At 57.4% G+C, this 27989-nt stretch overlaps 1 protein-coding gene across 3 annotated transcripts; it reads right to left on the reverse strand.

The window, feature by feature from the left end:
* Nucleotides 1-703: 703 nt before the first annotated feature.
* On the reverse strand, nt 704-27989 carry IGF2BP2 (insulin like growth factor 2 mRNA binding protein 2). 3 transcript variants are annotated; one of them, XM_075157808.1, is made up of 18 exons: nt 27672-27989; nt 27075-27135; nt 16444-16492; nt 16050-16101; nt 15417-15480; nt 12333-12605; nt 8122-8256; nt 7550-7672; nt 7176-7311; nt 6847-6975; nt 5942-5965; nt 4398-4466; nt 4131-4247; nt 3799-3873; nt 3430-3561; nt 3031-3144; nt 2245-2410; nt 1138-1213 (listed from the first exon to the last, which is right to left on the reverse strand). In XM_075157808.1, exons 1-17 carry the CDS (start codon nt 27859-27861, stop codon nt 2315-2317), a joined length of 1839 nt encoding a protein of 612 aa, XP_075013909.1. In that variant the 5' UTR covers nt 27862-27989; the 3' UTR covers nt 1138-1213; nt 2245-2314. The 3 variants fall into 3 exon arrangements, with proteins under 3 accessions (XP_075013911.1, XP_075013909.1, XP_075013910.1); XM_075157809.1 differs by lacking the exon at nt 5942-5965; XM_075157810.1 differs by lacking the exons at nt 2245-2410; nt 5942-5965 and having other exon boundaries at nt 704-1213.

The following is a 27989-nucleotide window of genomic DNA, read 5'->3' on the forward strand; positions in this document are numbered from 1 at the left end:
ACAAGTGGTTTGGTGCTTTGAGGTGTTTCGTGGGTGGCACCAGAGCCTGCCCACCCCCCCCCCCAGGGGCCACCTCGCCAGTGGCACTGCGTCCCTGGCGCCTGATGGGTGGGAGGGAAGGAGCACAGCTCTGTGGCGGGGGGTTCCCTCATCATGGCATCCGTCGGCACCCCACGCCATGCCCGGGCGCGGGCCTACCCCTGCCACCGCTGCATGCCCGGGACGACCGAGTGCTGTTTTGGTCCTTTCCCCGTCCGGTGTTGCCCTTCCACCCGTCCCTGCTGCTGGCGAGACCGCGCTTTTTGGCTAGCTGGGGAAGCTGCTGTGGGGAGGGGCACCTGAGCTTTCCAGCTACACGAGCTTAATTAGTGCGTCGTTAATAACTGCAGCAGTGCCACGCCATGGTTTCAGTTTTGCTAACCGTGGAGAGCCACAGCGCCTGGTCTAGTGCGGGGAGAGGCAGCTTCGCGATGGCAGCACCTCCCCAGGTGACTGGGTAAAACTACACTTGGCAAACATCACCCCCCCCCCCCCCCCAAAAAAAAATACTCCCCCCATCCACCCCTTCTCCCCCTGGCAGCGCGGCTCTGGCTGCCCAGTGCCGGAGGCAGGGAAATGGGGTGCCCGTGGGGGAACCCCCCACCCAAGCTCAGCTTGGCCGTCACCAACGCAAGGCACTCGAAAGAAAGCAACAGATAGCAAGTCTGGCTCTTGTTAGCTGGATATATTTATCTTTTTGTTGTTGTCGTTGGGTGGTTTTTTTCACAGAACACTTTGCCGTAGAGAAAAGGTGGCATCGCAGCCCGTGGGTCTGGCGCTGGCACCGGCACCTCACCCCGGCACGCTCAGCCAGCGGCGCGGGACCCGCCGGCGGCAGGCTGCTCCCGTCCCTCCTCGTGCCTGTTGGGCTTCACCGCTTTCGTTCGTTGGGTTTTTTTTTTTTTCCTACTTTTTTTTTTTTATGGTTGGGGTTTTTTTTTCCCTTTTTTTTTTTTTTTTTTTTCCTTTTTAAACATTTCTCAAGCTTTCTCCGAAGGAATGGCCACTGGCTCTCAGCTAGCAGAAGGAGACTACGGAAGAGCTCTGGGAGATGTGGGATGGTTTCCTTCTCCTGCCTCGCAGCTGACTTGGTCGAGATCGTTTTCCAACTCGTTTTTTATTAAAAAAATAAAAAAATGCTCCAACTATCAGTTTTACAAGGCATACAAAATCTCTAAAAGGGAAACACAAGCGCAAGGTGCTGAGGTACGAAAACCTGAGGTAGTTTTTGTGTGTGTGTGTATGTGTGTGTCGTGTGGGGTTGGGTTGTTTTTTTTTTTTTTTAAATTTTAAAAAACTTTGCCAGTTGTTTTTCCAACCTCTTGTAAATCTGCTTTGTTTCCCCCCCCCCCCCCCATTTTCCCCTCCTCTCCCTACAACAGGGATCTTTCCCCAAAGATCCCTGCCCAAAGCGGGCAGGGCTGGCGCTGCCCATCATTTTCTGGGGACGTTAGCGCCCGGGCAGCGCCGGAGAGAGCGAGGGGACAGCGGGACAGCTGCCGGGGGGGGACAGAACAGATGCAAACCCCAGTTTTGGACTCTGTGAAGCAAAGAGGAAAGGGCGTGTGAAAGAGATTCCTCTTTTAGGAGACGGTATCCCTTCTGTTGGCTCATACAGGCACTGCTCTTCTCAAAGCCCTTAAGAAATTGCTTTTTAACACTCATTTAGTATTTTTTTTTTTTTTCCCCCCTGCTGGCAATCCTACATCTCTGCTCTACTGTGCATTAGAGAACCAATGGACTAGCTCCTTTCCTTAAACTCTAGAAAAGCCTGCTTTTGCTAAAAACAAACATCCCCCTCCCCCCCCGACCCCTCTGAAATTAAAAAAAGAATTAAAAAAAAATTCTTACAAAACTTAAAAATCGGCGTTAGTTTTGTTATCGATATATTAATTCTAAAAATCGACGAGCGCCGCGCTGTGCGCCGCAGCCCCCCACGCCGGGCGAGCTCCTCCGGCCGTGCCTGGATGAAACGGGTGGCTTTTAGGAAATTAAAAAGAAAAAAAACCAAAAAAACCAAAAAAACTCTCTCTCTGCCTATGTTAGTCCAACTAAAGGGATAGCGTCAGGAGGCGATGGAGTCGGGGGGAGGCTGTGGGATGGAGAGAGCCCTCCCTGTACCCCTCTGCTGCGCATCCTCGCAGCGCCCCGGCCGCGGGGGGGCCTCGGGGGGCGAGGGGGGGATCTTTGGTTTGCTCCCCTGACCTGCTGGGGGGTCCGGCGGCGGCAGCGGGGTTACATTCATCGGGTGGTGCTGGCCGGCACGGCGGGAGCCTCACTTGCTGTGCTGCGAGGCCGGGGCTCCCTGAGCGTGTTTCTGCTCCTGCTGCTTCACCTGCTGTACGATTTCCCTGATCTTGCGCTGTGCAGTCTTGGGGGGGGGGGAAGCAAGAGGCGGGGGTCAGGGCAGGCACCGCAAGCAGCCCGAGGAGTCGTTCCCCCCCCCCGCCTCCAGCCGCAACTGAGCATCTCGCCGCTCATCGCCCTCTGAGCTTTTAATGACGGGACAAGCGCGCAATTCGGCGCAGCCGTAATTAAGGATGTGCTAAAGACGGGTCACTCTGCCCCCGCGCAGCGCCGCCGGGTTTTAACTTGTGCTTCCTCTATCGCTCCTCGAGAGCCGCAATTTTTGGGGTGCTGCCATCTCCCTCGAGCAGTCAGGAGACAAGGCTGTGGTACCCGCACCCAGGCGGGGTGCGGGTGCCTGCGGGAGCTCCCCGCCGGCACTGACGCCAGGGAGGAGCCGATTCACACCCTGGATGCCGCTATGCATGGTGTCTAAAACACGTATTTTAGCTAAATCAAGCCGATCTTTAATTTTAGTGCTAGCACAGCTGGGGAGAGCTGCCCGAACAGCTTTAGTGCGTCCTGGGTGCACAGGAACCATCCGAAACAGAGCGGCAGGATGCTCAGGCAGCGCTGTGCTCGGCGGCTTTCCTTGGTGGATTAAAACCGGCTGGAAATATCGGAAAAGCCATGGCCAAACCTTACCTGACTGGCAAAGAAATGCCCAATGATTTTAACGATGACCTCCTCGTTCTCATCCGGGGTTTGGTCTCGTGGCACAATGACTTCTGCGCTAGTTAAGTTTTGCAGTTCGTTCACCTGGAGCAAATGACAGAGCCCTGGGTGGGTTTCGTTGTGGAAGAGCCAAAATCCTCAGCTGCTGGTGTCACCCCAGCTCCGAGCCAGCACATGGCACCACGGGTCCCTGTCCCCCCCCCTTGGGACGGTCACCACCCAACGAGAGCCACCACGGGGACACGGGGCTGCTGTGACGTTGCTGCGATCACCGAGCACCCAGGCTTTGCCCCCCGGGGCGGGCAGGGGCGATGCCCAGCTCTGCAGCCCCGGGGCAGGGGGGGGAGCATCCCTGCAACCCCCACCTACCGTCTTGCCACCTTTGCCTATCACGCGGCCGGCGGCGAAGGAAGGCACCTTGATGTGGGCTTCAAGCTTCACTTCTTCTTTCGGGTTAAAGAAGTTTTCCTCTTTCAGCTTCCCAAATATTCGCCCCTGAGCCTGGGGAGGAGATGTAAGGGAAGTAAAACCAGCGGGCAGCGGTCCTGCCGCCGCCTCCCGTGCCCCCCATCCCCGAGGGTGATGACGTGCCGATGTCCAGCAGCACCAAAACCTCGGTACCGAGCAAGGAGCTCCCCTGGCACTCAGGGAGGCAAACCCAGCGACGACCGAAGGGATGCGCTCAGGTTGCTCCTTAGCATCGCCCCAACCACAGCCCCCAGCCCGCGGGCAGCGCACCTTGAACTGGGCCTCGGGCGGCCCCGTGATGATGACCATCCGCTCGCTGGCATCGGGACCTTCTGCCGGGGCGATCTGCGGAGGAATGGGGGGGAAGGAGCATGAGCGTGGCCCCGCTTTGGCAAGACCTCCCCCCGTGGAGGGGCATCCCCCTACGCAGGAGCATCCCCTCCCACCCAAGCACCACTGATAACCGGGGTGTTGCAGGACTAAGCTTCTACTAATCTGGGAAGCAAAACTGCTCCCCAGGGGCTCCCGTTCGCTGCCCTCAGCAGTCGGAAGGAGAAACCGAGGCACGAAGCCCGGGACCAGCCCCGCAGCGCCCTGCTCACCTTGATGGAGGCGCCCGCAAACCGCGCCAGCTGCTTGATGTGCTGCCCCTTCTTCCCGATGATGGCCCCCACCGCCTGCGTCGGGATGAACAAGTTCACAACCTCCTGCTCCGGCAGCTGCAAGGGCGCGGAACAGCGAGACGGTCAGGGGACCAGGCGGACAGGGGGGGGTGGCTGCCCCCCTGCCGGCACCCCAGGGCAGCGGCTGCCCCCCCTCCCAAGGCGCCCGAGCGAAGATCTCACGGAGGGAGGTGCTGGGGCACTTACGGGGTGCTGATGGGGGAAGGCGCTGGCTGGGGGGGCTCCGTACAGACCCGAGAGGTATGCCGAGGAGCTCTATGGCGGGAGAGAAAATGAGGATCAGTGACGTCCCCAGCGTGCCAGCCCTTTCCTGGCCACCCCCAGCCCGACGCGGAGCAGCGTGCCACCACCACGAGCCTGGCAGGGACACGGGGACAACCCTTCAGGCCCTGAACCCCCCTCCGGAGAGCACAGGCGCAGCCGAGGGTGCATCGGGGCGAGCTGCAGCCCGGATCCTGCGCCTGCAGCACAGCGCAATGGGGCTGGGAGGTGGACGGGGGCTCCCGGTTACCCCCAGTCCCTCCCACTGCTATTTTCTGGCTGTGTTCTGCCATTGTAGTGGAAAACTGGCCCCTTTGGGAGCAGCTGCAACCCTGGAATGCCAAAACCGTGCTGTAACCACCATCATCCCCTGCGGAGAAGGTGGGTTTTGGTGAGAACCGAGCAAAACGTCTGGTTTGGCTCCGATTTCCATCACCATTTCCCTTCTCCAGTTCCAAGAGAAGAAGAAGCAAAGGCTGAAGAAGATGTTCCCCCAAGACCTGGCCTGGGGACGGAGAGAAAGCAGTGGGTCCCTCCACGGCCAAAAGCAAGGGGTGCGTGCCAGCACCCCAACTCAACTCAACCCAACTCTTCAACTCTTCTGTGTCTCAAATACATCAGACACTTCTGGCAGTAGATACAACTCTCCTGCTCTGGACTCCAGCAAGTGCAACCAGATGCTACCTGCAAACCACCATTTCTCAGGTGGAGGAGGAGAAGACCCAGCTCCCCTGCCCACGGCAGACACCGCTCTCGCTCCCAGCCCTCCCATTAAACCCCCTGCGCTGAGGTTTTGAGCTCCTCCTCGCACCGAGCGCATGTTCCCCGTGTCCACCTTCTGCTTCTGGCCACAGCTGCTCCACGTCTCCTCCACCAACGTGTCCCCTCCTGCCCAGCCAGTCCTCACGGCCCGGGAGGACACCGATGTCCCCAGCTCCTCCCTTTCACCACGAGGCTCCTTCCCCGTCCTCCCCCGCTTGCCAGGTCTCTAACGCTCTGGTTTAAGCCGCAGCCACCGGCCCCAGGTCCTGCTGAGGACACGGCCAGAAACGACCACCCTGAGGTGCGAAACACGAAGTCCTTGGGGGGAAGGAGCTCCCGCAGAGCCAACCTGCTTTCCTATTAGGGGTTGGTTGTTTTTTTTTTTGCCTGCTCCTTGTTTTCCTATAAAAAATGACGGCAGAGGCGATCGCTCCTCTCGGACTCATCAGGGTGGCTTGAAAAAGGCCGCTTTAGGGTGAAGGAGCCCACAGCTGCCCTTCAGGAGACCTGCCCAGCTCCTCTCCATCACACCAACAAACGCCCCAGCGCTTGTCTCCCGAAGGCTGCGCTGGCTCGGGCGGCCGAGGCAGGCAGAGCATCCTCCCGTCCGCAGGCTGGCAGTGCGCGGACGGACGGACGGACCCTCTCGGGGGCCATCACGCGCACAACGCTCAGCCGCCCCTCCGCACCGCCAGCCCGGCACTCACCGTTCTCCTCCGACCGCTCTGCTGCTGGCGTCGCCAGGAAAAGAAAACAGCACAAGTGAATTCACCCGCGCGCCGGCTGCCGTGCGCCCAAAGCGTCTCAGCAGATGTATTGAGAGAGACGGCAGAGCCTGGCCAGCCTAGGGGAGCTCTGCAGGTGCTACTGGGCTGGGGATGGACCTGCTCCATCAGCACTTTTTGGCCGGCGAGTCTTCGTCCCTGCCCGCGTGCAACCCCAGTCGTATCGAAACTGCTGCCCAGGATTGCTTTGCCCCAGATCTCGGCAGCCACAGCACCCCAAGAAAGAGGAAAACCCTTGCCTACAAGATCAGGTGAAGCTCAGCTCCCAGCAAGTACCACCCTTGGGGTGCCAGGGCAGGGATCAAGGCTGATGGCTGCGCAGGGCACGCTGCTCGTCCCCTTTCACGCCACGCTCCGCACGCCCTGCGGCGATGCCGGCGGGTTCACGTGGCCACCAGCACCCGCAGGGCACAACCGAGTCCACACCATCACAAGCCGGTGGTGGGTTCGGGGTCAGGACTGAAGACCACCTACGTGGTTTTTCCATGCCGGCATCGCGCCCAGCCACCTTCAGAGAGCAGCACCCTGGGGACATGGGTCCTTAAACACATGTCAGACCGAGCCCCACACAACATGGGGATGCAGCTGGTCTTCCCAGGGAGCTAAATCCAAGGAGGGACAAGCCATGTTCATTCACTGTCTTCTCCACTTCACTGCTGTGATGAACGATTTCCCCAAATGGCCAAGAGTCGGAGCTCTTGCTCAAGGCTCCCCATGAGATGGCTCCTATAGCTACGGTGTCTGCCCAAACCCACGAGCAGGAGAGTCTACAGACCACTCCGCCCCCGAGAACGCGTCCCCTGCACCCTAAAACCTCTTGCACTTACTGCAAATGGGTGGTACGGGGCGGCCGCCGCAGCCCCTCGGGCCCCTGGGGTGGATGGAAGCATGGACAGTCCTGTCGAGAAGATGCCCAAAGCACTGAGGTTCAGTCCAGGGATCAGGTTGGCTTGTTGCTGGGAACGCAAAGACACGGAGAAACGTGTAAAAGGCAGAGCGGGGTTTTTGGGGTTCCCATCACATAGTGTGGACATGAAGGGTGAGGGCCAACCCTTGCTGTAACAGATCGACAACCCCCACCCCCCAGTTTTCTTCTGGCCACCTCAGCAGCGGCTCTGAAGCAGGGGCATCTCAGGCGGGAGGGCTGGGAGCTTACATTGACGGCCACCACGTCGTTCTCGTAGGCCTCTCGCAACTTCTTCATGATCTCCACTTCGGCATTGGAGCACGCCTCCGTGCTGCCCTTCACCGTGATGGTCCGCTCGGGGTTATAAATGGTTAAATCCTGCAAACTGGCCCACAGACAAAACCCGAGCCGTGGTTACGTATCAAAGATGAGGGTTCTCCCCACAGACAACGTGGGACCACGTGCCCTCTCCCTGCCCAATGCCACCATCCACCTGGGATGGAGAACACCCAACTGGGATGGGGAACGTGCACGGGAGGACGCAACTGCTCTGTTTTCTGGCTCCAGCGTTGCCCGTACCGTGTTGGACGGAGGGGGACGGCTTGGTGTTCACCAGGACTTACGGGGAGATGGTGATCTTCGTGCCGGTGTCCTGCTCGATCTTCTTGAGGTTGCGGCCCTCCTTGCCAATCAACCTCCCCACCAGACTGTTGTGTGCTAGGATTTTCAAGGGAATCTCTTCTGCTCTAAAATGGATTAAAAAACAAAATCTGAAGGTCCGTCTGGCCAGGAAAACCAACCTCCAGCAAAGGCCAGTAGCAATGTGGTGGAAGGAGGAGAACCACCACTGTTTCCCACCACTGTATCTTCTCAGCTTCTGGGGAATGGAAGCTCAGGGACTTCCCAAGCCTGATGGCACATCCGTATTTCATGGGGTTTTGTTCTCCAAGTTTTTCTACGCGCTCTTTGGACCCACCTGGTCTCTACGGCACTGTCAACCACGCCAGGGAGAAGTTATTAAGTTGTAAGTTATTAAGTGACCCATGACTCTATCCTGAAACTCCAAATGCCAGCCGTTCCCTCAGGGGGTGGGGGTAACAGAAGATGGCTTCTTCTCCACCGATGGCTAAATTTACCTCCCTTCCCCCAAACCTGCCCGTTCCGCTGAGCCAGGGGCACTGAGTATCGTACTTACGATTTAGTTTCATCAGCCTCCTTCTGCATGATATCAAGGATCATGCGACACGCTTCGGAGCACCCCTCTGGCGTGGCGTGTATGGTGATGGGCTTTTCAGCGGCGCCGGCGTTCTCCTTCCGATGGATGTCAACCCTACGGTGAAACAACCAGCAGAGAGGAGCCCCCTGAGATGCATCTGGTGTCACACAGAGGCTTTCGAGAGCTCAGGAGCTGAGCTTGCTCTTCACCAAAAAGCTCATTTCAACACCTGCTCAAGCTTTGGGGTGAACCTGGCTCTCGCTGACGTACATCTACCGTCACCTGGTCTCATGCAAGCCCAGGTAGCGTTTCACTTCGGTTGGTTTAGGTCAGATTTGAGCTACGTTCGCCTTTACGACCCGAGGTCTGCCTGGGAGCTGAGGGATGTCAATCAACGTCAAACGATGCATCAAGAGAGGGCAGAACAAATCCTCAACTGGACAAAGCCCTGAGCAACCTGGTCTATCATCTTTGACGCCAGTCCCGCTTGGAGCAGGAGACCGGATTAGAGGTCTCCAGAGGTCCCTTCCAACCTCAACCTCTCTCTGCACAACACCTGAAGCTGTCCAGCGACCAGCGGCTGCCAGGACCGTTGCGTGTCCTTCGGGACAGAGAGACAACTTACCCGTAGGCAGCGTTTGTCACGACACGGAGGCACGCATCAACAGCACTCGTACTCACGCCCTTCCGCGGGAGACCAGAAAGCTCTCCCTTGCGCACCGGCAGGGACCGTGCTCCTCCGGTCCTCCCCTCAGCTCATGGCGGGGAGGAGGCACGTGCCTCCAGCTCGCTCCTCACTGCTCAACCGTACCTGGCAAAGGCCCTGAGAAAGAGGGAGAGAGGAAAGCAGGGTAGGAGACTCCCGCATGTCAACCACGCGTCTTGAAGAACAGGGGTAAGCAACCTTTCCGTCTTCTCCACGCGAGTCCGCGCACGCTCTTCCCACCGGAGGATGATGCCGTGGAGCCATCCTGCCATCGGCCACCACCTCGCCGACCCTGTCTCTGCTGCAGCCAGGGCTGGGCTGGCCCAGATCTTCTGAGAAGGTGCAGTAGTGGCTGCTCAGCCACTCAGTGAATGCCACCAGCGCTCAGCTCCAACACAGCGCCTTCCGGCCACGTCTCTGTTTTCATAACAGGTCCCCATCCTGACCGGGATCATTCATGGGTGCTGCTGTGCGTGCAAGGTCAAGGCTTGTGGTGCAGAGTCACCCCTGATCAGTGCCACATTTGGAATCTGCAGGGTCACGGTGGGTTTGCACAGGTCAACTCTTCCAGGAGCTCATGAACCAGTGCGTAGAACAAGGACACTTCATCTGCAGGTAGAGGGGGAACCGCTGGGTGAACCTTCCCCGAGATAAGGGAGGAGCCTACCTCACCCACTTCAAAAGGGACCTCAGGGCGGTTTCATCTGAGCATTGAAGAGGGAATGAAGACAGCGTTTGATGCCCTTTGCAGGCCACATCTCTCCAGATCTCCTACGGCTTCAGCCAGAGCTGCTCAGGCAGGAGACTGGTCCTGCTCAGACTGTGCAAAGAGGTGCTGGAGGCACCAGCACCGCCGAGCTCTCCCTGCCCTTTGGTTACGTCTACAGCACGCAGTGACCCGGCTGCCTGCGGTGTGACACCCTCTAAGGCGCTCCCAGCTGTGGAGCTCCATCAGGTTGACTTGGAGGATCTGTTCCTTCAGAGGCAGCGCCCAGCAGGCACGGGGACACCCACTGCCACCCCCATCACAACGTGCCACACGAGGCCATGACAGGTCCACGCTCCAGAGCCGCAACGTCACACCGGGGTGATGCTCCCAGCTAGGGGGAACTGTTGATGAAGCCATGGCTGCCCCAACAAACCCCACAGAAGGGAGTCAGGCAGCTTCTCGAACCCATGGGCAGTTGAGGCTGGTGGAGATGGGGCACGCAGCTGAGCCTTTGTACCGAAGAAGGGCCAAGAGCCACGGTTGGGCTGAATGGATGCACCGAAGTGACGAGTACCCTGGACAAGCCCAGGAGAGGGCCCCGGGCCAGGTTTCTGGCTGACCTCCAACCCAGCCCAAATGTGCAGGCACGAGCTCAATTTGCAGAGAGAAGACGAGGCACCAGGAAGGAGCCGCTGCGTTCAAGCATGTCCCACCACGAAGAGCTGGAGGGTGGAGGAGGGCTCTGGACTTCCCAGCATGTTCCCAGTGCTGCTGCTGCACAGCTCCAGTCCAACGGGAGGATGGAGAAGGGGACCCTCAATCCCCTCACCCCATCAGCAGCTGCCTGGGACCCTGGGGTGCTGCAGGCAGGGGAGACCGGGGTAGCTGACAACGGGGACGGTGGGACAGCGACAGGGCAGGTTTGCCCACGGTGCAGCAGGAAAAAGCTCCAAGAGACCTTACGGGGGGGCTGGGAACGCTTCAGAGAGCGGCGGCCATGAGGGACAGCCCTCTCAAGGTGGACGGTATGGTGTGCAACGTAGGGTTATCGTGGCCCCACGGCTGCTTGGTAGCAATGGTCCTCTCCTCATCAAGTTACAAGGGCTGCAATCACCGTGGAAGGTCGTCTGGTGGGGTGGGCTCTTGGTCTGGGCTCCTCCTCAGCCAAGGAAGAAGATGGCTCAACCAGGGGACAGTTTTGTCCCCTGGAGCTCAGGAGCATCTCTGGGCATCACTGTGTGTGGACGAAGTCCTACGTGACCAGAGGAATCCAGGACCCAACGTCGCTGTGGGTAGGAGCAGGGGCCGGGCAACAGGATGTCACCAGCACCCTCGTTCCCAGGATCATCACTCCGGTGGGTGAGGGTGGCCTGAGCAGTGACAGAGCTGCGGGCTGACACCCCAAACTGAAGGCAACGGTCTCCTGCGACTGCCCGGGCCGGCTGCGTGAGGTGCCCTTTGCCCAAGGCTGGAGCGGAGGTGGTGGCCCGCCATGGCACGTGGCCTCCTCGGGCAGGTCAGAAGAGGTGAGAGCATGGAGCACAGCCTTCCTCCACGGCACCAGGTCTTCATGGCAGGCACTGGAAGCCAACCCCCAGGGAGGGACAGCTCGGTGGCAGAAACTGCCCCAGGCAGCAGCGTTCGGCCTCGTGGTTGGGAGAAACCGGCAGCCGGTGCCTCCCACTTCCTCGCCAGGCTGAGGGCTTGCAAAGGGCAACCTTCCACTCTTGGGTGGCAAGGACACAGCTACACACCCACTGCTCCTCACACCAGGGGACTCACCTGGAGAAGAAGGGCTTGCGGCCAACTGGGACCAGCTCATGGCTACTAGGTGGCCACGCTCTAGGGCTAGCTGGGCTCGAAGAGCTCCTCTCCCTACACGTCTGCCCCCTTTCCGTACAAACCTCTTCCTGCAAACCCAACGCTGGGGTTTGGCTCGCTCGGCTGCAGAGCAGCGTCTCTTCCTACCTCCTGCTCAAGCGGACGGGCTATTACCAAATAATTTGCCTCTAAAAGCTCCTCTGAGAACCAGGACGCCCTGGAGGATGTTCTGGTACAGGAGTCCTATGTCCTGTGGGACCACTGGGTTCAGGATGATGAGCATGGGAGAAGACAGCTTTGGGTTAAACACAAACAAATCTCGGCAGGAACAAACCATGCAGGAAAACCATGCAGAAAATCAGAGGTGAAATCCATGTGAACATCGACAAGAGAAACATGGAAAACTTTGGCAAGACAGTCCCCTCCCTTTTTTTTTTTTTTTTTTTTGTTTTTTTCCCCCTTCAAAAATAAAAACGTTAGATTGCAAAAAAAAGGCTTCAAACAGTTACGAAAAGCACATCCTTCTCCAGGCAGCGCTCCCACGGTGCCCCCTGTCCCCCTACAACAGCTCTAGCCCGTACGGGGCACCACGGGATGAGCAAACCCCGAGGGCAAAGACCGCGCGGGCACCGGCCGCTGTTCCTGGGATCCCCCTTCGGCGTCTAATCCCCAAACTTGCCGTTTCTCCCTAAAGCCTGATCCCCAGCCGTTCTCGTGATTAGGCTTTAGAGACCCATTCCTGGCCGTTTTCGGTGTGCATCCCCCTCCTGCCGCGCCCAGACCCCCCTGGCCAGCAGGAACCGTTTAGGACATGGGCTCTGCCACCATCACCTGAAGGCTGCACCCCAAGAAAACAGCGCTGGCCGGCACTCAAAAGCCTCAAGTGCATGAAGGACCCATGCCGGGGACCTACAGCGCCCTACGGAAGGAAACAAAACCATTCGAGGTACTTACTTGGACTGGGTTTGCTTAGTAAGGTTCTTTATGGTCAAGCCCTCCTTTCCTATGATCGCACCAACAAACTGCGTGGGCACCAGCATCCGCAGTGGGAAATCGAGCTGTTTGGGCTGCGAGGAGCCCCCCGGGGAGGAGCCCCGCTCCCTGGAAGAGTGGCCCCCACGGCGGGATCGCTGGGGGGGCGGAGGGGAGCTCACCTCTTCATCCGGGATGTAGGAAATCTTGAAGGAATAGTTCTCAAACTGGTGGCCGCTCAGCTTCTCAATTGCTCTGCAAGGTAGGGAGAAGCAGGGGTGGTGAGGGGCTCTCCGGGGAGAACACCCCCCCACTTGCCCTTGTAGACCGTGGTCGATGGGTACCCCTCCAGCACCCCCAGCACTTGCCCCTGTAGACCGTGGTCCCTGCATCTTCCTCCCTCCCCAGTCTGGAGAAAGTGGCCACGGGAAGCCAGAGCCCCCCCGCTTTCCCCGTGCGGAGCAGCCCCATAGCGTGGTGGGACGATGTCCCCTCCCATGTGGGTGATGCCAGGGCTGGCACCCGGCTTGTCCCCCCAAGCCGAGGTGGGATGCCAGCCTGGGCATCTGCCACTTCACCCAGGGGACGTGCTGGCCAGAAGCTATCACACAGTGTGGAAATGCTCTCGTGGGCTTTTTGGACATGGAGAAGGTGACAGAGGGGCTCCAAGCAAGAGCCGCCGCTCCAAGGAGAAGGATGCGGCACGTGGTGCCCCTCTATCGGGAACCCCAACTCCCCTTCCAGCTCTGGTGGAGCTCAGGGGGCAGCACCTGGGCTCTTCATCCCCCCAAACCCCTCCTCGGTGGTGCGATGCTCGGTCGTGCTGGAGGCTGTGATGACTTCTGCAAGCAGTGATGGCTTCAGCCATGCTTCTTCCCTCTTCCTAGCGCTTTGGCCATTTACAGGCAGGTGTATGAATGCACCGCTGCAAGCGGCTCCTTGCCAGGCCTGAACTTCACATCCAACGAGGACTTCTGCAGCTTCACTGTCCCTTTCCGAAATCTGATTTCTCTGCCGAGGTCTTCCTTCCACCTGGTCCTGGTGCTCTAAACCAAACACACGTACCCACGAACCACCCTGACTTTCCTCCCATCACTTGCTTCTGCGTCGAGCTGCTGAGCACCACCCAAGACAGGCATCAGTCCGGCTGGATGCGACCGATCACAGCGTCTTCTCTAGCCCTGACGCCTCTTACCCCAAAGCATCAAGCTCTGTTGTGTTGGTGAGACTCTTCGTCTTCCTTTCTTGCCACGCATCCCAAAACACAGCAGCTCATGCTGCGTTTATCTGTGGTCCATGGCACCTTCCTCCGGCTAGCTGAGGCTGGAGCGTGGCCAGCGTGGCCACCCCAAGAGGCACAAGGAGGACTCTCCTCTGGCCTCCTGGACCAGCAGATCATTCTCTCCATCTCTGTCCTCACAAGTGCAACCTCATGGTGGGTCAACACAGATGGGAAGTTGCTGGAACATCCATCAGCGAAGGGACTCAAAGTAGGACACGGCCCATATCCCATGGCCTTGGGATATCTATCTCTGCCACCATCCTGTTCCCACCATGCAGCATCCTCCCAAAACCAGGACAAGGCTCATATTCCACTTTGCACTGGGAAACCCTGCTTTCCAGGCACATCAACTCAGCATCAAGAGATGCTACGAGAGCTTCTCCGTCACAATCCCGTTCCTGCACTGCCCTGCGCTCCGATGTTTAAGCGACAGAACACGGAGCTGCTCCCAACCTGGTAACGTTTGCACTTGGGAACCAACCCGGCTCTTCCCTGCGTGGGATCTGCGTGGAGGTGGCTCCTGGTCGTATCAAAACTACCCTGGCTGCTAAGGATGAGATGTGCTCCCCGCTTACTGACCGCCAACAGTGCTGGTCTCTAGCACAGGGCTGACGTCTCTACAAGCCTGTAACAAAGCGTTTCGCTTGAAAGAGTCCTTGCATTTCTGAAATAACCCCTAATTTGTATTTTTTTTTTTTCCTCTGCTGGCTGTGATAAACCTTGAAGCCTGTCTTCACACAGCCCTGCTGCCCTGATGCGCAGCCTCAGCGGGTTCTTCCGTCCTTTGAAAGATTTTCTTGATGGGTGGCATTTCTTTAGGAAAAGACACAACACGCGGGTGATTTACCCTCTGCTGCTCTCCCTCCCCTGCAGAAACCGGCCGTGGACTCCTTGGCTCCCTCTCAGCCCCTCTAACCAGTTATTCATCCACCCAAAGGCCCTCTCTCTTGTCCACGGCAGAAGAACTTTCCGAAAGCCTTTGAGAAGTTGACCATCTGGTTTCTCCAGGCTCCAGGAAGCAGGAGGTGACAGTCCCTGAATATTTTGGTCTCCAACTTGAATCCTCTCCGAATGGCGGGGGGTACTTACATCTCCCATCATCGCAGCGTTTCTTCACCATCTCTCCCACCTCCTTCACCATATTCCACCTCTTCAGCAGCTCAGGCTGGGTGGTCGGACTGGTGATTAATCGGGTGCATTCCCAGTTTAGGTCTGGACTTCCAACCTGGGAAGATGACTCCTTGACGAACTGCTTATCTGACCTGACCCTCAGCTTTCTAGAGCGCTTTGCTCCCTGAAGACAAGGCTGCTGCGACCCTGCAGATGACCTTGTAGGAAGGACAGCGTCCAAAGGGAATTGCAAGATGGCACATCTGGGAGCCCCTCGGAGACAAGAGGAGAAGGCACAGAGGAAGAGGGGACAACCACATGGCTGATGGCTCCGAGCTGGTCCAGCGGTGCCTGTGCGTGTATGACGGGGCACCACGAGAAACCCCATCTCCCATATGAGGGGAGAAGGCAGGAGACCACCCAGCGGTGGGGCAAAGAGAAGACCGCTGGCAGAAGACACGTGAGATGACACAGCTCAAGATAAAACCAACATCTGCCTGCTGAAGATACACAGACAGCCCTTCAGGCACTTGAAGCTTACACTGCAAGAGCTTAGAAACAACCCAAGGAGGCTTACAGAGAAGACATGAAGAAGCCTGGAAGATACCTGGGATTCCTCAGGAAAAGTTCGGGTGGTGTGAAAATACGGACAAAAGGAAACAAAGCCCACTTACACTTTTGCTTCTTCTTTAGCTGCGTACGTTACGTTGACAACGGCTGTTTCTGTGTCTGTGTTGACTGGGGGAAAAGCAAGAGAAGGAGCGTTAGAGCAGGAGAGGAGAGAGATGTCACCGCCGCTCCCGGCGCCCCCGCTACGCCCCGGAGGGGGGATGCAGGTTGGGACGGTGGGAGGGTATCGCCTGTCCACCCCGGCCACCACCCAGGGCGCGTGCTTGTGCTCCGCTGTATTTTCCCCCAGCACAAGGATTGGGCTGGGCTGGCAAAGGACCAGAAGGTCCCAAGGCCAGATCCTGCCACCCTCCCCAAGGAGGCCAGACGTCACCGATCCACCGGCAGACCCCAAGCCACGCTCGGCTTGTTGTCACTTGCAGGTACAATTGGGGTTTCATTTGCCAGCAACCAGGAGAAGGTCTGGGGATGGAGGACTGATGGCCACCACCATCCCACCACCGGAGAGGTGGCCCCACCTCTGCCAGCAGGGCCTGTGTCCGCAGGGAAAACCATTTTAGCCCAGTACCCACCACTGGGAACAACCAGGTTTCTGGATTTTCTCCGGCGTGGGCAGAGCTGGGGAGCGGCGCTGGGACTTTTGCACGGACGGGGATCACCACGTTGGACCATCTTACCTTGCTCTACGTTCTCCACCGTCCCATACTGAGCTAAGAGGCCATCCAGCACCTGGGGGTAGAGCAGCAAACGGGGCAGGTGAGGCAGGCAGGAGAGGCAGGGGCAGAGCCGGCTTCACCCGCAGACACCCTCCAAAGAGCCAGCGTCACCCAACTGCTTAAATGCCTTCACCCACCTGCATCCCATTATCCCAAAGCTGCCCCGCGGCTCCGGGACCCACAAGCAGGCAGGAGATGGAGCCCAGTTCACGCTCCACCTTCCTCCTGGGGTTACTGGGAAGGTAAAGGGTGGCCCATGTGCAGACCACAGCTCCAGCAGCACAGCTTGTGCTGCTCAGCACGACTGATGGAGGAGGAGATGAACGGGATGTTTTTAGGATCGTCCGCTTCTTACCTCCCACTGCAGGTGGGGGGGGATGTTTCGGATCTGGATCTTCCTGCTCCTGCAAAGACAAAGCCCCGGGTTAGGGTCTGCAGGCTGCAGCGGGAGGGCAAAGGCGTTACGGGAATGGGACGGCAGCAGGCGAGAGCTTGCCAAAGCATCCGAGCTGGAGCAGCTCAGCCCTGGGGAAAGCCGTTCCTGCCAGCCCTGCCCCGGTCACCTCCTGCTGGGGCCGAAGCCGTCTCGGGAACGCTCCCTCCTCATGCTGGCTGCTGGGTTTCCAAGGAAACCTCCTGAAATGAGCCTCTGCAGATCACGGCTGCACAGGCACGGCCGGGATGCACGCACGCACACCCCTGACCGCACTGCCCCGGGCTGCCCGGCCGCGGGGGGACAGGGGGACAGGACCCTGAGACCCACCACGGCCAGCCCTGCTACCCCTTGAGGGGGGGGCTCTCCAAAGGTGCGTCCTACTGACGTCCACCGCTTCCCAGCGAGGTGGAGCTGCTTTTCGTGGAGAAACCTAGATACATATCCTCAGAGGCCTGCCCTTGGAGATGGCCAACATACCCAACCTTGGCTGGTTGCACTCCCAACCTCACGTGGTTGCACTCCCAACCTCACGTGGTTGCACTCCCAACCTCGCCATGGTGTAGCCTTGGGGCACCGATGCACAGGAAGCATTGCAAAGGCTTCCCAAGAGGTAACGACCACCAACCACCTCCCCAGCCTGGCTGCAAGAAGACGTGCTTGGGCAGCGGGGAGTTTTGAGACACCCAAGTCCATGGAGGATCCAGCCAAGCCATGAACTCATCCACTGTCCACCCAGACCAGCGTTCATAACCCCGCTTGTAGTCAATCAGCTCCAACCAAAGCAGCGTCCTGTGTTCTCACCTGGTCCAGCCCTAATGCTCTCATCAGAGCAGAGCAGGACCACCTCTCCCAACATCAGGGATGAGTTTCCGACCCGCACACAGCTGGGTTTTGGGAGCCAATCGGCAGCTGGAAGCTGGTTTTGCAAAGCTTTGCCCTTCCTTGGGATGAGCTCAAGGAGGACGCTTGGAAGGACTGGTACCACCAGCCTGAACGCTACGTGGGGACGTGCAAGCAGCCACCAGCGGCCCCAGCAGCCAGCAACAGGGGCTTTGGGCCAAATCCTGCAGGACAAGCCCTGCAGGAGGAGGCGGGAGGAGCTCTGCTCGCCTGCAAACCATCAGCACCCAACACTTTGATTCCACCAGCGGTCTTCAACAGCTGGAAAATGAGACCTTCAAACGTTGGCCCAAGTGGCGAGGCTGGTCCTTACGTTTGCTGCTCATTGCACATGCGCACCCCAAACCTCTGCACCCCACAAACAATTTTGGCAGATAAAGAGCTTCTATGGTAGTTTGGGGGCAGACACCGGGGACAGGGCGGTGAGAACCAGAGGAAAGGCTGGCCCATGCAGACCCAAAGCAGCCAGGGCTGGGGAGAGCTGTGCACCCCAGAGCTGGAGGCTGGTGTTCTCCAGACACGATCCTTCTGCCTCTAAGGCAGCGGCACGCTCCGCTTGCTCCCGATTTAATAGCACAGGGCAACCAGACCCTTGTGATGGACAACCATCTGCCTCGTAAAACATGAATTCGGGGCGCAGCACGAGCAGCACGACTATAAGGATGCTGGAGCAGCAATCTGGGGCACCCGCCCCCCACACGGCAGGTAAAACGCAGGCTCCAAGCGAGAAAGGGACGGCAGGGAAAGGACGTTTCTTGAGATGTGGGCTGCGAGGGCAAGACAAAATCCACAGCTCGTCCCACGAGAAGGGCCAGAGTCAAGCAAAGCAGCTGGAACCACGATGGATCCTGACATCTCCTGGTGCTGCTCAAACAGGCATGGTCAGCGGTGCGATCAGCGATGGACAACAAACCCTACGCTCGCCGAGGAGGTGTGCTCAGTAAAACCCTGCGTGGGTTCGACAGCCGGCTTCCCCAGCCATCCCCCGGGGATCCGGCGTAGGGCCGTCCTTGCTGAACGGTCACCTCCGCACCACGGCCAAGGACCCTCCCTGGTTGGCAACCTGCCCCCCGTGCCGCCTGTCCCTCCGCAGGGATGGCTCTGCCCCTCGAAAGAAATCACTCACGGCAAAAAAGCGGGGAAGCCAGAGCTAGAGAAAACGGTGCTCTCCTGCAGCCGTGCCAAACCCTCTCCTGCGGTAGCCACGGACCCCTTCTGTCCCCAGCTGCCACCAGGGATTTCAGGGCTGGGCATGCAGCTGTAAGGTCCTTGTGAGGCAAGGAGCAAGATTCATCCCATCGTATCCTATCCCACCTCATCCAACCCCATCCCATCTATCCCATCTCACTCCACCCTACCCCATCCCAGCCAACCCCATCCCCTGCCACCTATCCCAGCCAACCCCACCCTACCCCATCCCAGCCAACCCCATCCCATGCCACCTATCCCAGCCAACCCCACCCTACCCCATCCCAGCCAACCCCATCCCATGCCACCTATCCCAGCCAACCCCACCCCACCCCATCCCACTCCACCCCTGCCCAACCAAGCCCATCCTACCCCACCCCATCCCATCCTCAAGCCATTCCCACCCCACCCCACGCCAGGAAGGAGGCAGTGAGGAGGACCTGGCCCAAAGGGGACCACAACAACGACAACCCTGTGCTACTCACCGACAGCCGAAACCCTTCTCCTGCCTGTCCTTGTCACCCGCCCGTGGCTGACCCCACACCTCCACTCCTGGTACAAACACTCTGCGGGGCCCACTCCAGAAAACAGGACATGTTTCAGTTTTAAAACCCCTGAACATCTCCCAGAGGGGCTCTTTTAAGGTGCCCAGGTCCAGTCCCGGGAGGTGCTGCATGCTCAGCTCCCAAGGGGACCAGTCCTGCCTGCTCCGAGCGATGCGTCCTGCTCCCGAGCCGAGCGGTGGCACACGGTGAGGCCAGTTTGCCCCAGCAAACCCCAGTCCAAGCGCCAGCGAATCTCAAACCACCGGCACCTGAAAGCTTTCCATGAAAAAGCCCTCCTCAGCTCCGAACGCCCAACGGAAGCCCAGGACTGGCCTCTCCCCCGCTGCCCAGTTACTTCTACCACCTTCCAGCCCCAAAACAGAAGGGGTGGCACCTTCACCTGCCTTATCCCAAGATGCCACCGCTCGGCTGCAAAGCATCGCTGCAACCATCCTCCTCCCCCAGCCTGGGAACCATCTGTGCCCACGGGATGCCAAAGGCTGGACCACGGAGAAGCCACTCTCCTTTTGGGGTTCATTCGGCTTGGCTCCCCCCGTCACCGAAGCCCAGGAGCCCAGGGGACACGGGACATTCTGAAGCAGCTCATCCAAGCGAAACCACGTGGTTCCCTTGTCACGGTGTCGGCAGCGACTTCTAGAAAAGCCTCTGCCTTGAATTGAATTGCACCGGGGCCATCCTCTCCCTAACCTCTGCCAAGGGAGATGCCAGGGCAGCCCCCATCCCCCGAGGTGCTGCCTCACCCCTCCGTGCCGCTCGCCCACCTCCCGAAACACCCAAAGAGAAGGAGCACAGCAAGGTGCCACCTAATCCCACTTCTCAACAGGACACTAAGCATATTCCCACTTCCAACGTCCATCTGAGCTGACGCAGAGCATCTAAAGACGCCCAAATGGTGCTCAAGCCTTCACCCCCACCACCTGGCAGGTCTCCCAGCAGCTCATTGTCACCACTCAGCATTCAAAATAAGGTTCTTATTCCTCCTGGGTGTATTTTTCATTCCCCACCCGGTTGAAGCGGTGCCGGACCACGCGCGGCCATCACTGACGGAGTGATGGATGTACATCCGCAGCCACGATGGACGGATGTGTTATTCCCAGGGCTGGGGCACGGACCACGCGTGGTCCTTCCAGGACAGGGCAGCAGAGCTCAAGGCCACCCTCCTCCAACACCACTCCTGGGAGGACTTTGGGGCGGAAAACCCCTTTATTTTCATTTTCCTCATTCCTTCCAAAACCTGGGAGACAGGGGATTGATTTCAGCGCACGCACACAACGCCAGCGCAGGACCTCGTGACGAAGGCAGTGGCCGCGCTTCACCCAACCTGTTTTGCAGCAGGCTGGTAGGAATTTAAAAAAAAAAAAAAAACCAACAAATACAAAAAATCATAATAACCAGTAACTACGGGCAAGGACTTTGTGGAAAAATACTTAATTATGTGGTGCCGCTAGCCCTGCCCTCAGACAACCACGAGAGCTGCATCTTTCTGCATCACCCTCCTGCTCTTCCCTACCTCCACGCTCCCACCAGCCACCTCGGTGCCCAGCCCAGGATGAAATGCCCGGTGGCCACCGAGCATCAGCCTCAAGTGCTAAAAAACCCAGATTTTATATAGGTTCACCTGCTTTTTTGCCCTTCTAAATTCAACCAAAAACGGTCCTGCTCGCTAGCAGCTATTCCAGCTCGAGGAGGAAACATCTCCTCCATCCCAGAGCTGGGTTTCGGGTACCGCACGCCGGCCGGCATCGCACGCAGGACGAAGGAGGGGGTTCGCTAAGCGAGGCTGTAAGCTGCGTTCATGAAATAATCCACAACGGAGCTGTGCTATATTTCCTGCACCGGTTAGACCGAAATCGCGAGGTCGACGTCGCAACCGCCGCCACCCGTACCCCGCCAGCATCACCAGTCCACAAACAAGAGCTTCACGTGCTGTGTGCCGGATATCTGTACTTGCTGAAATCAAGCAATAAAACAGAAGATGCCTTAAAACTTGCGGTTTATACCCCAGAATCGGCTGGATTGGGGGGTTTTTGGCACATCTCTCCCCTTTCCAGCAGCCCAGGTAAGCAGCGGCACTCGCACGGCTTCGTGGCTACCCCTCCCAGAGCTCCCAGGGAAATAACAGATAACGGCCACCCCCAACGTCCAGGGAGACAGAGGAAGAAGAATAAAGGTGTGACGAAGCTGCAAAACGAAAACAAGCCGCCGGACCCCCTGCCCAACCACCACGAGCCCTCCCTGCGTCTGCCCATCCTTCCCCTGCCCATCGGGCTGCAGCTCCATGGACCACCCACCATCCCCACCGGCCCACAAGCGTCCGGCAACCAGAAACTGGATTTCACTCAGCTGGCTTAAATATAAGCCTTACAAGGGGATGTAAGGGATGGCTTCACTGCTCTTTGCCCTAAAAAATGAAGATTATTTTCTATCCAGGCTTTGCATTATCTTACTGTAATAAAGCCGTAATGGGATTTCATCACCTTCCACCTCAGATTGGTACTGAGGGCAGAGAAAACACTGTCTGGCAGCTCCTGCTTTCAATAAAAACCCGTTTTCAAGAGAACTGGGGAAAAAAAAACAGAGGGGAAAAGTGCTGGAAACCAACTGTCTCCCCGGTGGCCCTGCCTGCTTTATGAAATATTTGCCCCAGGCAAGAAAACACCAACAAAAAACGCTGCTCCCCATCAGGTGAGGTCCGAACTCCGTCCCACCTGAATTTTTCATCCCCAGCGACTTGGAGCCTGAGACGGGCACGCTCCCCTCACCAGGCAGGGAAGAAGCGTCTGTTGGTTTTGCCTCTCTTGATTATTACATTTATTTTTTTGGTCTATCAGGGTCATCCTCAACAAGTTTTGCTCTCGCCCAACCCAATCCAGCAGCGGATCTTAACAAGCAACGGCTCCGTCAGCGCCGGGCTGGATAAGCATTAAAGAGCTGCCCCAGTTTCAACCAGTTGCCAAGAGCGTCGCGGATGTGTCTGCTCCAGTTCCCCTCCCAGCCCGGGGGCTTTGCCTTGACGCTCTTAAGGAATTAAAATCCGTTCACGTTAAAGCCCTGTCCTCTTCCGCAGGACGAACGCCCTGCCGAGGGACGGCGGGGGGGGGGACGGCGAGGACAGCACGTGATTGATACATCCCCGTGAGCTGGGGATGTATTAACAATAGGGATGCATGGGAAATAACATCCCATCTGTCACAGCTTTTCAAGATTAAGGGGGGGTAAAAAAAGAGAGGGGGAAAAAAAAAAAAGGGGGGGCGGGGGGAAGCAACCCCCTGCATCCCCGTTCAGCAGCGGGATGAAGGGGAAAACCAAGCCCGGTGAAGAGCAGGGCTGCCAGCCCGGCACGCTGCGAGCCCCGGTGTGCCGGGCGGGCAGGGGGACACAGAGCTGCCGCAGGTCGGCCACGCCGCGCTCCCCTCCTCTGCCACCCAAAGCCACCCAAGCGTCCCCCCCCGGGGAGGGCTGATGGATGGCGAGGCAGGGCATCGATGTGATGCCCAACGGGGCAGAAGGGCAAGTTCAAACCACTGGAGGAACTATAAAACGACAAAAATAATAGGTAATTAATGATAAATATTCATGTATTAGTTTGCTTTTGGCTTTGGTCTCTCCCCAACACCTTCAAAGCCAGGTAGGTTTCATAGTGGTACCGAAAAGCATCCTGGTGTGCTACGGTATGGGTGCTATGCTATGGGTGCTATGGCCTCGGGCACCCCCTTCCATCCTCCGCGCCTGTGCCCTGTCCCGCATCCCCAATGCCACCCTGCTCCCATCCCCGCATCCCCGATGCCACGCAGCTCCCGCCCCCGATGCCACCCCGCTCCCACCCCCGATGTCACCTCGCTCCCATCCCCGCATCCCCGATGCCACCCCGCTCCCATCCCCGATGCCACCCCGCTCCCACCCCCGATGCCACCCCGCTCCCACCCCCGCATCCCGGTGGCCAGCGAAGAGCCATGAGAAAAGGCGGCTAAAGAAAAATAAAACCCTTCAACTGCCCCCAGCTCCCAGTTCACCCACAACTGAAAACAGCGAAAATAAAAGCGAGCGACGGCGTCACACCTAGCTATAACAAAAGTGGGAGTCTGCCCAGGGAAGGATCAGCTCGACCGGGTTTCTCCTGGCCAGTTCCATAGGGAACAGCAACCGAGACCTATGGAAAACCTGCCGCGCAGGCAGCGGGGGGGGGGGGTCCCCATGCCTGATGCCACCAGCATCGCCCTGGCAATGTCATATATATGAATATATATAAAAATACAGATATAAAAAAGTATCTTTTTTAATATATATAAATAGATATATATAAAAGTATCTTTTCTATATATATAGTGAAAGTAAAGTATCAGATATATAGCATCTTTATATATAGTATCTTTTATTTATATATATAAAAAAAAGATACTAAATACTTCAAATACCAAAAGATACGTTATTAATTTATCTAAATATAAAAGATACTAAAAGATACTGAATATATATTTAAAACCTGGACCCGGACCGAGGGCTGCCCCACTTCCAGCACTCTCAACTCCATTTTAAATCCGGTGTAACCCAACGTACCATATCCAAGAAAATCTCCAGCAAGTTTAATGCTCTTGGGGAAGCGAAGCAAACCCTCCCCACGCTGCGGCCGGAGAAAATCTCTTCTTGCTCTTTAGGTTTCTCTAATTTTTTTTCAAATTAGAGATATTTTTTAAGTGAGAGATATTAGGAGTGGAGATCCATGGGAGTATTTTTTCTGCTCCTCGTGTGTATTTACGGACGCGCGCGCGAATAGGTGCTGGCGGTTTTTCCTGGCAAAGCAACTGGTTTGCACGAGGATTTTCTCTCCCCTAATTAAGCATCTCATCGACAACAAGCAATAATCAGGAAAGAAAAGATGGGCTGCCTACAAAAGGGACTTGTACATTTAGTCCGAGCCTTAATGTCACCAGCATTTTGGGTTTAAAAACAAGGGGGTGGGGAAAAATCAATAAATTAATAAAGGAAGCCAAAATACGTGGAAACGAGAATTGAATTGATGCTCAAGAGAGGAAACTTATTTAAGGGTAATTCCTTTTGAAATAGGAGAAAATCCTGCAGATCCCATAAAATCACCCCCAGCAAAGCTGCTCGGGCAGGCATTTTCATCGCTCCCCCTCCAGCGCCCGCTGTCTGGGGCAAAACCACCCAAGTTTTGCCATTTACTAAAATAGCAAAAATTAGTATTTTTAATATTACAGAGATTTCCAGCCCAAGCTCTCTCCGACAGCCTCCCTCTCTGCGCTGTTCAGATGTCCCTCGTGCTTTTATTTCTCATAGCTGAAAATTACGGCAGAAGCAGAAATTAAAAGGCACCTTCGCAATCGGGAACCCGAAAATTCCCCTGGTTTGGAGACATCAAATGGAGCTTCGCTACATCCCCGCTACTTATTAAACTCATCATTTTTATCCAACCCTTGTACAAAAGTCAGCATTGGGGTGGTTGGGTTTTACTTTTCCTATTTCACAACCAATCCTAATTTCTTTTGTATGTCTGCCTTTCCCATTAACTGGATTTTCAAAGATTGCAGAGATGTACAGAGACGTCCAGCCTATCTTTAAGGGGCAAGATGCTGATGCTTCCCTCCCTGCCACGCTCCGGATACAAAACACTCTTGAAGCAAGATTGCATCGCCTTGCTTTAAGCAAAATAAAAGCATTCTCTGCTCCTGCTAAATTTAAAAATCAATTTCAAAATTAATTTTAAATGTTTAAATGTTGATTAAAAAAACGGGGTGACTTTTTTTTTCCCCCCCTTTAATTTTCCAAGGCACAACACAGCATATACAAGGGAAAAAAAACAATCGAGACACTGTTAGATCCTTCCTATAGGAGCCCAAACCATTTGCATGGCAGCAGAATGGCCGATTTTTAACTCGTGAGAGGCAGACGGGCAGAGCGGGCAGGATTCACGCTCCTTCCCACCGCCGTCACGTTTAATTCGTGCCTTCGGAGAAACAGAAACAACCCCCCCGCCAGCAACTCCCGGCGGCACCTCGAGGAAATCCCTTCCCTACGTACGGACGTCGGAGGTGTTTTCCAGCCCATTTCTTACCAAACCATATTTATATGCGGATAAATACATTGGTAAAGCAGATCTATATTCGGTTCGGTTATAAAAATAAAGCGCTCCAGGTGAACGCGGGCACGGAGGGGAAGCGCCGGGCATCGGCACCTCCTGGTTCCCATCCCCGTGACGCAGAAATGCCAGGGGACGAGAGCCAAGAGGGGCTCGGGTTCCCCAAACCCAATTAAAGCACAAACTCATTTAAATAACCGGGGGATTTTACCCGATTGAGCCCCCCCGAAATCCCAGCGCCTCTCTGGGACTCGACTGCAACTACAAAAATCGGATTTTCTACAAATTTAAAGTGGGGGGGGGGAACTAAAACATGACCACGTGAGGCTCTGTTCCCTGCCAAAAATCACGTTATAAAAATAAAATCTATAATCTACCGAGGCAAAGGCTCGGCCCCCCTAACTGGATGTATTAATATAAAGCAATATATATTTTTTTTAGCTGTGAAAAAAGATACCAGCTTAAATTAGATCTCAATAACCTGAGGAAGCTGGGGAGCCGAGCTGGAATAGGAAACTTGTAGCCAGCTGAAAACAGACTGATACAAAATAAATCAGCATTTATTTCCGGGCTGTTTAAATGTCTTTTTTCTTTTAAAACTCGGAAGGGAAAGCAGCAGCACCCCAGCCCGATGGAGAATTTAGGTACAGATGAATTCCTTGTTTACATCCCCTTCGCACATGATAAAGGTCGAGTCCCGGGTCCATACTATCTTCCCAAACTCCCAATTTCTGGCTCCATCACTCTTAAAAAGTCATCGGCGGACCAGCCTAAGGCTGCTGCAGAGATTTAGCTTAGAAATATTACAGCTGGGATTTTTTTTTTCCTTGTTTTTGAAGATTTTTTTTAAGGTAAGAGAGCGTGTGATCCCTGCCGAAGAAGAAATCCCGCTCCAGCACACGTGATGCCGGGCACGAGCCGTTCCCCCACCGAGCCTCAATTACACAACAGCATTCTGCGCCCCCCCCCCCTGTAATTTCAAAATTAATACTCGAGCGTCAATCACGGGCCAAACCTCCACGCCAAGCAGCGGCAAATTATCCGACAGGACCATCCGATGGGGTTTTTTCCTGCGCACGGACCTTTTATCCCGACACATGCTGGGGGCAAAAAAATCTTGCGACGAGGCAGCTACGCAACGCGGTCCCGGGTTTGATTTTTTCTATTAAACGAGCGTGTCCCCATCCGTCCGGCCTCGGCGCTCCCCTACACCTGATTAAAATAAGAGGGCGCGCTTCGACGCAATATTGAGTTTTGGGATCCTCTGGCAGTATAAAGGGGGGGACGGGGCGTTTGGAAAGAGCAAATTGCTGAATTACTTATTAAAAACAACGTCCTCCGACAGCGCAGGCAGCCCCGCTGCTGCGCACCACCTCCCCCAGCCCACCCCGCCAGCCCCCGAGGAGAAAGTGGGGAAAAAAGGGCTTCCCCCCCCCCCCCCAAAAAAAAAAAATATATATAAAGCTGCTGTTTTCCATCGCACCGGGGAGCGCCCGCCTGCCGCGGCCCCCGCCTGCCCCGCACCGGGCCGGGGACGGCGGCGGGGGGGGGGGGGGGGGACCCGCCGCCACCCCCGGCCCCGCGGCCGGGACCCCCGTGGGAGTCGCTGCCCACCCGTGGGACCGCTGCCGTGGGCCGGGAGCTCCTTTCCCCCGCCTCCGCTTTCCGGAGCGAAAGTAAAACCCGGTGGGGCTCCCGCCTCCCCCCCCCCCCCCCCCCGCCCCTCCCCGGCTCCCGGAGCTCCCCCCCCTCACGGTGGGATGAGGGGAGGGGGATGGTGTGTGATGGCGAGGGGTTACCTGAGCTTTTTGGGCACGGAATAATCCACTTCCATCACTTTGCCGTGCAGCTCCACTTTCCCTGCGGAGACAACGGGGCGCTCAGCATCACCCCGGGGCAGCCCACCCCCCCTACCCCCCCCCACCTCCTTCACCCCTCAGCCCCCCCTACCCCCACACCCCCCCCCGCCTGCCCCCGCCCTGCCGGGGCTCTGCCTGCGCCTCCCCGGTCGCCGCCACCGCCGGCCCCCAGCCGCCCCTTCGGCCGCCCTTTGCTCCGAGCCCCCGGTGAGTTGGGACAGGGCACCTCGTAAAATGGTTCCCGAAGGGGAGCGGGTGCCGGGGGGGCGGTGGGTCGGGGGGCTTAACGCCCGGTCGCCTCTTAATAAAATCGAAGAAAAAAATCAGCGAAAAATACCCGAGGTTGGAAAGAGCCGGGGCGGCCGCGGGAAGGAGCGGGGGGCGGGGGGGGGAGCGGCGGGGATGCCCGGGGAGGGGGGTCAGCGGGATGGGGGAGCCCCGGCGGAGGGGTCGGGGGGCCGGGCGGGGAGCCGGGGGGATGCCGGCGGGGGGTGGGAGGGGGGTGGGGGGGACACCGGGCTGCGGCGCCTGGCTTACCCGAGAGGGTCTCGATAGCCCGGATGGCCCAATTTTGGTCCGGGTAATCCACGAAGGCGTAGCCCGACTTGAGCAGGACCTGGCCGGCCAGGGGCAGCTTCCTCTCCCCAAAAAGCTGCTTGAGGTCGTCGGCGGTGGCGGCGGGGCTGAGGTTCCCGATGTACAGCTTGTTCATCCTCCGTCGCTTCATGGGGAGCCCCCCCCCCACCCCGGCTCCTCCCCGCCCTCGGCGGCCGGTAGAGACGCGGGGACGGGAGGGTACGGCTCTGCGCCACCCGCCCTGCCCCAACCCCAGCCCCGCAGGAGCCTGCAACGGCG

Source organism: Calonectris borealis, chromosome 9 (genome assembly GCF_964195595.1).
Source record: "Calonectris borealis chromosome 9, bCalBor7.hap1.2, whole genome shotgun sequence".
In the NCBI taxonomy this organism is placed as follows: Eukaryota; Metazoa; Chordata; class Aves; order Procellariiformes; family Procellariidae; genus Calonectris; species Calonectris borealis.

Excerpts from the sequence above, each read along its gene's own strand:
- IGF2BP2 (XM_075157808.1), bottom strand. The coding sequence starts at position 27,861 with ATGAAGCGACGGAGGATGAACAAGCTGTACATCGGGAACCTCAGCCCC. Across the intron at positions 4,467-5,941 it reads AGAGCGGTCGGAGGAGAACG|AGCTCCTCGGCATACCTCTC; the intron begins GTGAGTGCCGGG and ends CTCCCGCCATAG. Across the intron at positions 3,562-3,798 it reads CGCCCGAGGCCCAGTTCAAG|GCTCAGGGGCGAATATTTGG; the intron begins GTGCGCTGCCCG and ends TCTCCTCCCCAG.